The sequence below is a fragment of the Chrysochloris asiatica genome, unplaced genomic scaffold, assembly GCF_000296735.1.
Source record: "Chrysochloris asiatica unplaced genomic scaffold, ChrAsi1.0 scaffold00139, whole genome shotgun sequence".
Classification (NCBI taxonomy): Eukaryota; Metazoa; Chordata; class Mammalia; order Afrosoricida; family Chrysochloridae; genus Chrysochloris; species Chrysochloris asiatica.
Window position 1 is genome coordinate 8,646,576 of NW_006408657.1, and position 12,322 is coordinate 8,658,897.

The 12,322-nt window shown below is 41.2% G+C and overlaps 1 protein-coding gene across 1 annotated transcript; it reads right to left on the reverse strand.

Annotated features, from left to right (window-relative positions):
• Positions 1-5,654: 5,654 nt before the first annotated feature.
• Positions 5,655-9,748, reverse strand: LOC102822999 (dual specificity protein phosphatase 18-like). Its single transcript, XM_006870159.1, has 2 exons — positions 9,732-9,748; positions 5,655-6,222 (listed from the first exon to the last, which is right to left on the reverse strand). The coding sequence occupies exons 1-2, from the start codon at positions 9,746-9,748 to the stop codon at positions 5,655-5,657; spliced, it is 585 nt and encodes a 194-aa protein (XP_006870221.1).
• Positions 9,749-12,322: the final 2,574 nt, after the last annotated feature.

Below are 12,322 nucleotides of genomic sequence, written 5' to 3' on the forward strand. Positions count from 1 at the left end.
CACAACAGAACAAAACACTACCTATTCCTGTGTCAACCTCACAATCATTGCTACACTTGAGCCCATTGCTGCTGCCACTGTGCCAATCCTACTCATTAAGGGTCTTCCTCTTTTTTGGTGACCCTCCACTTTACCAAACATGATATCCTTATCCAGGGACTGGTCCTTCCTGATAATATGCCTGAACTATGAGAGATGATGTCTGGCCATCCTGGCTTCTAAGGAGCATACTAGCTATACTTCTTTCAACAAAGATTAGTTTGTTCCTTTGGCAGTCCATGGTACTTTTAATATTCTCCTCCAACATCATAACTCAAATGCATCAATTTTTCTATGGTCTTCTTTATTCATAGTCCAACTTTCACATGCATATGAGGTTATTGAAAATACTATGGCTTGGTTCAGGCACACCTTAGTCCTCAAATTGACATCTTTGCCCTTGAACACTTCAAAGAGGTCTTGTGCATCAAAGTTGCCTAATGCAATACATCCTTTGATTTCTTGACTGCTATTTCCATTGATGTTGATCAAGGCAAAATGAAGTCATTGACAGCTTCAATCTTTCCTCCATTTATCTTGATGTTATTTATTGTTCCAGTTGTGAAGATTTTTGTTTACACTGAGGCTTAGCCATACCAAAGGCTAAGTATTTTAAGTGTTCTTTGCTTTCAGCAAACAAGGTTGTATCATCTGCATATTATATCTTGTTAATGAGTCTTTCTGTAATCTTGATGCCACGTTCTTCATTTAATTCAGCTTTTCAAATTATTTTATCAGCATACAGACTAAATAAGTATGGTGAAAGATACAACCCTGGTGTACAATTTCCCTAATTTTAAATTATTTAGTGCTCACTTGTTCTGTTTGAACCATTGTTTCTTGGTCAAGGTACAGGTTCTTCACGAACACAAGTAAGTGTTCCGGAACACTCATTCTCCACAATGTTGTCCATAGCTTGTCATGACCCACATAATCGAGAGCCTTTGCATAGTCAATAAAGCACAGGTAAACATCTTTCTGGTCTTCTCTGCTTTCAGCCAAGATCTCTCTGATGTCAACATTGACATTCCTTGTTCCAGGTCCTCATCTTAATCAAGCTAGAACCTCTGGCAGTTCACTATCAATGTACTGTTGCAGCCATTTAAAATTATCTTCAGCAAAATATTTCTTGCATGTGATATTAATGATACTGTTGATGATTTCCACATTCCACCTCTCTATGGAATGGACATAAATATAGATCTTTTGCAGTCAGTTGGCCAGGTAGCTGTCTTCTAAATTTCTTGGCAGAGATGAATGAGTGTCTCCAGTGCTGCATCAGTTTGTTTAAAATATTTCAATTTGTATTCCATCAGTTCCTGATGCCTTGTGTTTTTGTCAGTGCCTTCAGTTCATCTTGGACTTATTACTTCAGTATCATTGGCTTTTGATCATATGCTATCTCTTGAAATGGCTGAGCATTGACCATTTCTTTTTGGTACAGTGGCTGTGTGTATTCCTTCCATCTCCTTTGGTGCTTTCTGTTTCAATATTTTGCCTATTTGTTGTTGTTGTTAAATGCCATCGAGTTGTTTCCAGCCCATAGCAACCCTGTATAGGGTTTCCAAGGAGCGGCTGGTAAGCTTGAACCGCTGACCTTGCAGATCATTAACCCACTTTACAGTCCAGCTCATTAACCCACAGCACCGCACTAGGACTTCTAGAATCCTTCAGTACTTCAAGTTGAGGTTTGACATTTTTCTCCAGTTCCATCAGCTTAAGAAATGCTGAGCGTGTTCTTCACTTTTGTTTCATTATAATATTTAATTTTGTCTTCTCAAGCTGACCTTTGAAAATTTCTACTCAGCTCTTTAACCTCCTGATTTCTTCCATTTGTTTTAGCATATCTACATTGGAAAGCAAGTTTCAGAGTCTCTTCTGACACCTGTTTGGGTCTTTTCTTCTTTCTTGTCTTCTTAATGACCTTTTGTTTTCTTCCTATATTTGCTGTTATACCACAACTCTTCTGGTCTTTGATCTTTAGTATCTAATGCATCAAATCTGCTCTTCAGATGATCTCTAAATTCAGGTGGGATACATTTAAGGTCATATCTTTTTTTTTTTAATTAAAAAAAATTATTATCCTTTAAAAACATCTGGTCTTTGTATGTTCTTTTTTTTTTCCTTAAATGTTTTATTGTGAATTATGTGATAGTTTACATGGGAGAATATTAGTTTTACATTCCTTCTATTGTATATTGTCTCATTGCCATGGTTACAATCCCCTCCATGCAATCCTTTCCCACATACGCCCCAGGTCTTCAGCACACAGTTGCTCTCCGTCTCTGAATCTAAAGTCTCCAGCTGCTCCATCGCTCCACGTCATCATCTCTGGCTCCATTTCAGGCATCACTGCTTCTCTGGGTAGGGTCCCAGTCTCTGCTCTTCTCCGTTGATGGTCTTAGGGACCTCTGCTCCTAGACTGAAAAGTTAATCACTCCCCTCCTTGCTATAAAACGTCTACCTTTACATTTCGGACCTTTACAATCAGTCCTGATAACAATTATTCACTATTGTATCACAAGAGACCCATCTGCATTTCATTGCATCAGCCCCGCCTAGTCAGATTGAATACTACTCACTGGAGATTCTACCTTCCTCCAGGCCCTCTGGATCTAGGTTCCCTCTTGAAAGCTTGTAAGCCTGTCACTTCTTGCCTTTGTAGCCCCCCGCCCCCCATTTTGGGTAGCCAATGTCCAAGTTGCCCATCCCTGTCTACTCTGTGTGTGGAGGGGGTGGGAATGATTCTTGCTGTAAGGATTTGTTCCCCTTTTGAGCTACTGCTTCCATAGGTGTAGGTCAAGTTCATCAAATTGTATGAGAATACTTTTTTTTTTTTTTTTCCCCTCTTCTTTTTACTTCTGGTTGAGCTCTGATCCTCCAGTCACTGAAGCCAGGATAAGTGGGTATTATCTGCAAGTGTGGGTGTTCTTATGCATATGCCTCTCTTCTTATCAGCTGGGCACTTCACTCTCCACTCTAGTCCTCTGTGGCTATGTTTACAGTTGTTTCTCTTCATTTTGAATTGTGTTCCATCATCAAATGAAGGTTCCGAAGACTTTACCTTATTCATTTCATCATGGTCAAGTCTACTTTGAGGAGGCAGCTCTTCCCCAGTCGTATTTTGAGTGCCTTCCCACGTGAGGAACTCATCTTCTGGCACTGTATCTGACAGTATTCTGATGCTCTTCATCATGTTTCAATATTCAGTATTCTGGTGTTATCTGACAGTGTTCCATTGCTATTCATAAGATTTTCATTGACTAAATATTTGGAAGTAGTCTGTCTCTCCTTATTCCTAGTTTTTCTTAGTCTGGAAATTCAGCTGAGACTTGTCCACTATGGGTGACCTTCCTGGTTTAAAAAATACTGGTGGCATAGCTTCCAGAATCACAGCAGCACACAAGCCACCACAGTTTGACAAATTAATAGAAGAGTAGTGGAAGCTGCTTATTAGACATTGAAAATTAGCTCAACTGGGCTAAAGATATTTAGAAGATTTATTTTAATGTTTAAGGAGCCCTAGGATCCTGGAGGTTATGCATTGGGCTGCTAACTACAAGGTCAGTAGCTCCTCGGAAATCCCATACAGGGTTGCTATGAGTCAGAACCAACTAGAAAGCACTAATAACAATCGCAGGAGAAAGATGATGCTTTCTGCTCCCATAAAGAATTACTGTTAAGGGCCAGGGAGTCAGTTCTCAATCACAGTATCCCTGTAAAGGGTTTCTGAGGAGCGGCTGGTGGATTTGAGCAGCTAACCTTGTGGTTAGTAATCCTGTGCTTATCCTACAACACCACACCAGGACTCCTGTAATAATTTACTGCCTTTATCCAGGGTCGATATGAGTTGGAAACGACATGATAGCACAGTACCACCACCACAATACGGACATTTCTGTTTACTTTTACTTATTTTTTAATTTCCCCCCAAGTTTTGGCTTTGAAACATTTCAAACTTACAGAAAAGCTGTAAGCCTAGAAGAATGAATATCAGTTAACAATAGCAATTCCTCTATTGTTCACACTTTGCCACACTGCCTTATGACTATTTAAATATTGTTGTTGCTGCTAAGTGCTATGGAGTGCTTATCCTACAGCGGCACACCATAACAGAGAACTCTGAAACAGTTTTAAAAATCTAGGCTTCCTCTGAGATGGCGACTGAAAAGATGTTAAACCATTTTCTTTCTTTTCTTTTTTTTTTTTTTTTAACGCAGAGGATGATTTCTTTTTGAAGAGCACTTTGTAAATAACAAAGAGCTGTACATGGAAAGGGAAAATGCTGTTGTGATGATGACCACTAGGGTCAAAGGGTATCATTAATAATCAGAGCTACTGGAGTCCTGGTGTGGTGCTATAGGATAAGCACTCGACTGCAAGGTCGGTTTGAACCACAAGGTCGTTGGTTCAAACTCACCAGCCACTCCTCAGAAACCCTATACAGGATCACTATGAGTCAAAACTGACTGGACGGCACTTAACAACAACAATAACATTGATACTAAGCAAGCAACATATGCCAGGCTAATTAATCTTTTAATCTTCACAACCACCCTGTGAGAGGAGGACTGTTATTACTTGTGACAAATGAGGAAACTGAGGCTTTGAGGGGACCCAGGTTACATGGGGAAGAGGTGACAGAGGTAACAACCTTGGTTGCTGGCTAGTACCTCCAGCCTTTAGAACCAAAGCCCACCAGAGAAAACCCGGAGACCTGGTTTAGGTCAGCTACCACTCAATAAGCATCCTGCAGAAGGGGACTAATATCTTTCATCAAAGGCTGGTGGGGATACCTTGAGACCTTGCCATCTAGAACAACACTGAAAAATGTATTTAGTATTTTTTAATTTGATGTAGTAGAATGCTTTCTCTAAAAACTGCATAAATCCAATTTTGAGAATCAGAGTTGGGACTCTGTGGTTGAATTTGGGGACAGAGGTGGCCTGAGGCTCCTCCAGGGCTCCTAGAGCACTTCTTGAAGTCCACTTATCCAAGAAATAAGCATTTACTATAATAAACGAAAAAGAGGAAGACCCCCAGTGAGATGAATTGGCACAGTGGCAGCAGCAATGGGCTCAAGTGTGACAGTGATTATGAGGATGGCACAGGACCGGGAAATGTTTCGTTCTGTTGGTCATAGGTGGGGTCGCTATGAGTCAGAACAGGCTTGATAGCACTTAACAACAACACTATAAGAAGCACAAGAAGTGCCATGATGCCTAAAGCTCTGCATTTGGAATCCATAGAACTAGTTGGGATTCTGGGGAACTCACTCAGATTAGTGGGTCTGGATGAGGGCTGCAGCTTTCCAGACCTGCCACATGTATTGGGCCTGGTGGCAGGTCCATCAGAGCAGGACATCACCATCCTCGCCCTCCTCCCTAGTCATGACCTTCTTATTCATAAGGTAAGAAATAGCCTCACCATCTTACATTTAACACATTTAAGTTTTTTAAAAGGTTAGTTCTAAACGACAACAACCTCACCCCTTTCTTTCCTTGCCCTTACAAAAGAAGTCTGTTGTTTTCTATGGACAGCAGTAGAACATACAAGTTCAGTGTTGGAATTAGGGCAATGGTAGGTCTTGCAGTCCGGGATAGCTCACACTGACATCAATGGGCTTTTTCCTTGTAGACATTAGGAATCATACCCATTGGTGAGTTGACCATTTTCACAGTGTTCTTGCTATACAGCTTGTACTCATAGAGGATCAGTTGTTCCCAGAAGCCATTATTAGGCCGGATGATGGGTCGGCAAGACTTGGTCCAGGTGTGGGCATCCAGCAGCGACATAGCGTGGTGTTTCATTAGGTAGGCAAGGCAAAGGGCAGCAGAGCGGCTCACACCCGCGACGCAGTGTATCAGTGTGCGGCCTTGTTTCGTCGCCACGCAGTGGATGTGGTCAGCTATGGGGTCAAATAAGTCCAAGAGGTTGGAATTACAAGCATCAAAAACGGGAAAACGCATATATTGGATGCCTTTGTAGTAGATGTTCTCCACCTCCACTGACACGTTGATGATTGTGGTGATACGGTTGCTGGTTAACATAACCTTGTTATTAGCAGCCACACCGCTGCTGATGTACAGGCTGTTGGTGATCCGAGACAGGCCTCGGACTGAAGGTTGCTGTAACTGGGCTTCCGTCATCTTGGCAGCAGATCCCAAGACTCTCAGGGCAGGTCTGTTATGGTCACCACTCCCGGGAACTGGCAGGTTTGTTCAGGAAGCCGCGCTATCGTGAAGTCTGGGGGGAGGGGGTGGGCGTGGAGGTGGGGGCAGGACAGGAGGACAGAAGTTGGAAGGGTCTTGACCTAGCATCATCGCAATTGTCAACCCCAGGCATTCTGGTTTCCATGGCAATGGCCACTTACCGAGGGGAGTCTCTTAGGCCACTGTGTGTTCAAGTTCTTCTGAGAAACACCTAGCCCCTTTCTTTTCATCTTTATAATAGTTTCTTTCACAAACCCTATTTCTCATTTTTTCTTTACTTTAAAAAATTTTCTGTTACAAGGTGTCTATTTTATGCTGAAATTGTTGGATCACACGGAGCACAATGTCTCTTAATGCTTCCATTTCATTGGTGTTGAAGAACAGGGCACACACTTTTCTGCTTGCAAAGTTGTTGGTTTAAGTGCCGTCGAATTGGTTCCGACTCATAGGGCCCTGTACAGGGTTTCTGAGGAGCTCCTGATGGATTGGAAACGCTGACCTTGTGGTTCGCAGTCCAGTGCTTACCCTACAGTGCTATACCAGAAATTTGTTGTTGTTCAGTGCTATCGAGTTGGTTCTGACTCATAGCCACCCTGTATAGGGTTTCCAACCAGCGACTGGTGGATTTGAAGCACTGACCTTGCAGTTCAAACCGACCTTGCGGTCCAGTGTTTATCCTACAGCGTCACGCGTCACGCGAGGACACATATTGCACGTTAGGAAACAGCATTTGCATCATGTAATATGCTAATCTCTATAAAACTGCAGCCGAGATAGGAGTTTGACTGGGTTTAGTGGGCTGGCTTGACACCTCTTTGCTGTTTGTAGCCATAGAATTATGCTCTTACTTGTAAACACCTTAGGGCTAACTTTCAGAGAGCATTGCTAACTGATATATAGCCCTTTACTGGGAAGTTGCTCTGTGGTGGACAGTTGTAACTAATTTAGCTGTGTCATAGTCTGTTTGTATATTTCAGCCCAAATGCTTTATCATTTTTTCTACTGTATTACCTGAAACAAAAAGCTTAAATTACCTTATGTGTGCTTTCTTTGAAAAAGAATACCCATATGCTTTGTAAACTACATGTCACTTTGTCCATAACTGATGGCTTTCCAGTACTACGAGCATTTTTGGAACAAGTCAATACTGTATCATAAATGGCCCCCAAATTTATTTTTTTAAGGTATTACCGGGCACTTGTATTTTTCCTCTCAGCTAAGAGTTTTGAGTAGTTTGACTAAAAGTTAAAAAAGAACTGTAAACTGAGTAGCCAAGGCACATATTCGTCATCATTTTGGTTTGTGTGCCAAAGGTGGGCTCTGTGCCTATGAACAAAGATGAAACAGATGCCAGCACATTTATCAATGGTCAAAAAATGATTACCTCAAACTATCAAACCTTTTCTTTTATCTCTGTTATAATAATAAAATGATTTTCTATAACTTAAATTGTCATTCCCCACAAACACAATAAAAATGAAAGGTCCTTATTGTTGCTGTTGTTTAGTGCCATTGAGTTGGCACTGACTCATAGTGACCCTATGCATAGCAGAACGAAACACTGCCAGGTCCTGGGCTAACCTCACAATTGTTGCCATACTTGAGCCCACTGATACTGCCACTTTGCCAATGCATCTCGCTGGGGGTTTTCCTCTTTTTCTCTGACTCTCCACGTTACCAAAAATGATATCCTTCTCCAGCAACTGGTCCCTCCTGATAATATGACTAAAGTATGAGAAATGAAGTTTGGTCATCCTGGGCTCCAAGGACTTTTTTCTTGGCTGTACTTTTTCCAACACAGACTGGTTTGTTCTTTTGACAGTCAATGGTACTTTTAATATTCTCCTCCAACACCATAATTTCAATGCACCAATTTTTCCATGGTCTTCCTTATTCACTGTCCAACTTTCATATGTATATAAGGTTATTGAATATACCATGGCTTGGGTCTAGTGAACCTTGGAGTCCTCAAACTTAATCTTTGCTCTTGAACACTTTAAAGACATCTTGTGCAGCACATTTGCCTAATGCAGTACATTATTTGATTTCTTGACTGCTGCTTCCGTGAGTGTTAAGGGTTGATCCGAGCAAAATGAAGTCTTTGATAACTTCAATCTTTTCTCCACTAATCTTGATGTTGTTTACTGGGCCAGTGGTGAGGAGTTTTGTTTTCTTTACATTGAGGTGCAACCCATACTGAAGGCTGCCATCTTGGATCTTCATCGGTAGTTATTTTAAGTCCTCTTCACTTTCAGCAAGCATGACTGTACCATCTGCATATCACAGATTGTCAGTAAGCCTTCCTCCAATCCTGATGCCACATTTTTCTTCATATAACCCCATTGCCAGTAATTATCAATACATTTTGACTTCATAGTTAATCTATTTCAGATTGAAGAAGTTGGTAGAATTCTTCAATTTCCTCATCTCTGGTTTTAGTGGTTGGTGCATGAATTTGAATAATAGCTGTATCACTTGGTCTTCCTTGTAGATGTATGGAAATTATCCTATCACAAGGATATAATGAAAACCGAATATTTTTTAAACTATCATACAGTGATCTTGTGGTCCTAACTCCATTTGATTCTTTCTTTACAAGTTTGGATCCTGGTTTAAGAACAGCAACACATAGAATAAGTTCCAAATTCTTCGTTAGGATCCAAACAAGTTGAATATTCTTTGGGTCTAGAGTGAAAATATATCTTTACCTTCTGTATCTGTGGTCCTCAAGCTTAAATGTACATCAAAAAAAAAAATTTTTTTTTTCAAACAAATTGTTGAGTACCACATACAAAGTTTCTGATTCAGTAGTTCTTAGTGGTTTCATGAATTTTAAATTGGAATGAATTCCCAGGAGATGACAATGTTGTGGATCTAGGAAACACATGTTAGAATAATATTATATCTGAATCAAAGACATACTTTAAAGCTCTCCCATTGCAATAGAAAAGAAAATAAGGAATTCTGTTATTGAATACCCATGAAAGACTGTCAAAAGAACAAATGTGAAATTTAGAACCCTGACTGCCATGCTGTTGTTTGTTATTAAGTGTTATCGAGTTTGCTCTGACTCATAGCAACTGTATGTAGGGTTTCCAAGGAACAGCTGGTGAGTTTGAACTGCTAACCTTGAGGATTGCAGTGCTGATCCTACAGCACCACACTAGTATTCTGAGACTGCCAGAGAAAGGTTTATTTTGGAAGGATAAAAATAATTTCCCACTTAGTATAATTGAACATTTGAAAATAAAAATTTTAAAAAGGTATTTAATAAGCAGCTAGCAGTGGTATTGTTATTCTGTGCATAAAAGGGTACATCCTGCAGAAATTTTCTGCTAGCTAGGCATAAAGTAAACCATTCTCAAGAAATATCTTGATGGATTAGCTGAGCTATATTTTGACTTCCTTCTGTTCTGTGGTAGGGAAAAAAGTGCTGAAGCATGTATGTAACTCTTATCTTTATTTTTTCTTAATACAAACCTGATGCCTTCAAGCATTTCGCTGAATATCTGTTGTAAGAAATCAAAGAGGCATTGAAATATTGCTTCTTACAATGATCAAATCAAAGCAATAGCAGTTGTACCATAGGGTACAGTCTTTTCTTATATATAGCTACATAGGTCGTAAGAGAAACAGCCTGTTTTCTTCAAGATTCAGAAGGAGTTGTGTATGAAAAGAAGATTGTGGCAGGGCCTTAGACCTTAGCTACACATTGCTGTTGTTGTTATTAAGTGCCATCAAGTTGGTTTAGACCCATAGCAACCCTGTACAGGGTTTCCAAGAAACGCTGCTGGATTTGAACCGCTGACTTTGTGGTTTGTAATCCAATGTTAATCTTATAATGCTACCATAAAAACAAAAAAAACCCTCCAAATTCTGGCTTCACTCTCCCACCCCCAACTGGTATCAAGTGAATTCCAACTCATTGTGGAACTGCTCCTTAGAATGTTTGAGACTGTCAATCTTTTATGGAAATAAACTACCACATATTTCTTCTACAGAGAGCTAGCTGGTGCTTTTGAACTGCTGAGCTTATGGTTAGAAGACCAATGCTTAGCCCAGAGCACCACGAGGACTCCTTGGCTTCACTCTAGATCAATTACATCAGTCTTGGGCTAAGAATGTTGTCTCAGTGGTTAAGTTACTCAGCTACTAACCAAAATGCCAGTAGTTTGAACTCGCCCTACCAAGACTGCAGGAAAAAGATGTGGCAGTCTGCTTTAATAAAAGGTTGTTGTTGTTGTTAAGTGCCATTGAGTCGGCTCTGACTCATAGCGGATCTGTATAGGGTTTCTAAGGAGCAGCTGGTGAGTCTGAACTGCCGACCTTGCAGTTCAAACCAACCTTGGTGTCAAGTGTTTATCCTACATCGCCATATCAGGACTCCATAAACCCTTGGAAGCCATATGCGTCAGTTCTACTGCCACATAGGGTAACTATGAATTGAAATTGACTTAATGGCAGTAGGTTTGGTTTGGGGTTTGGGTTTGGGACTGAGACTCAGGAATCAGTGTTTTTAAAGCTTCTGAGCTGATTCCTCTGAGCAGGTAACCTTGAGAATCAGTGGTCTAAAAAGAATAGAAGTCATTCTTTCAGACAACCCTCTTATGACCTGTGAGACATATGCTGTTGTTGTTGTTGAATGCCCTTGAATTGGTTCCTACTCATAGAGACCTGGTATAGGGTTTCATAGGAGCTACTGGTGGATTTGAACCACCAACCTTGTGGCTAGAAGTTCAGTGTTTATCCTTCAACAACATACCAGGACTCCATTTGTTGTTGTTGTTGTTGTCAGGTGCCATCGAATCAGAATCGACTCATAGCGACCCCATGCACAGCAGAACGAAACAGTGTCCGATCCTGGACCAACCCCACTACTGCTGCCACATTTGACGCCATCAATGATGCCACCTGGCTGATCCATCTCGTTGGGGGCCTTCCTCTTTTTCTCTGACCCTCCATCTTACCCAGCATGACATCCTTCTCCAGCGACTGTTCTCTCCTGACAATATGTCCAAAGTATGAGAGACGAAGCTTAGCCATCCTGGCCTCCAAGGAGCACTCTGGCTGCACTTCTTCCAAAATAGATCTATTGGTTCTTTTGGCAGTCCATGGCACTTTCAGTATTCTCCTCCAACACCACAACTCAAAGGCATCAATTCTTCTACGGTCTTCCTTATTCACTGTCCAGCTTTCGCATCCATATGCGGTTATTGAAAATACCATGGCTTGGGTCAAGCGCACCTTAGTACTCAAGCTGACATCTCTGCTCTTCAACACTTTAAAAAGTTCCTGTGCAGCAGATTTGCCCGTTGCAATACGTCATGTGATCTCTTGACTGCTGCTTCCACGAGTGTTGATAGTTGATCCAAGAAGAATGGAGTCCTTGACAACTTCAATCTTTTCTCCGTTGATAAGAATGTTGTTTATTGGTCTAGTGGTGAGGATTTTTGTTTTTCTGACATTGCCATGCAACCCATACCGAAGGCTGTGTTCTTTGATCTTCATCAGTAAATGTTTCAAGCCTCTTCACTTTCAGCAAGCAAAGTTGTATCATCTGCATATCGCAGGTTGTTAATGAGTCTTCCTCCAATCCTGACACCACGTTTTTCTTCATAGAACCCAGCTTCTCGTATTATTTGCTCAGCATACAGGTTGAATAAGTATGGTGAAAGAACACAACCTTGTCGCACACCTTTCCCAATTTTAAAACATTCAGTGTTCCCAGGGCTCCATAGGAGTTGTTACATTCCGTCAGTCGGTTTCATCTCATAGTGACCTTGTATAGGGCTTCCAAGGAGTGGCTGGTGAGTTTGAACCGGTGACCCTCTGGTTCAAACTAACCTTGTGGTCCAGTGCTTTATCCCACAGAGCCACTCGTGGGACATATGTTGTTGTTGTTAAGTGCCGTCGAGTCGATTCGGACCCATAGCGACCTGTATTGAGTTTCCAAGGGTGCAGCTGGTCCCACCTATATTTTGGGTCTCTGGGATCTAGTGGGAAGCTGCTTTTACCTCTTGTAGTGCATGTAGGATAAGCACTGTACTGCAAACCATAAGGTTGGTGGTTCA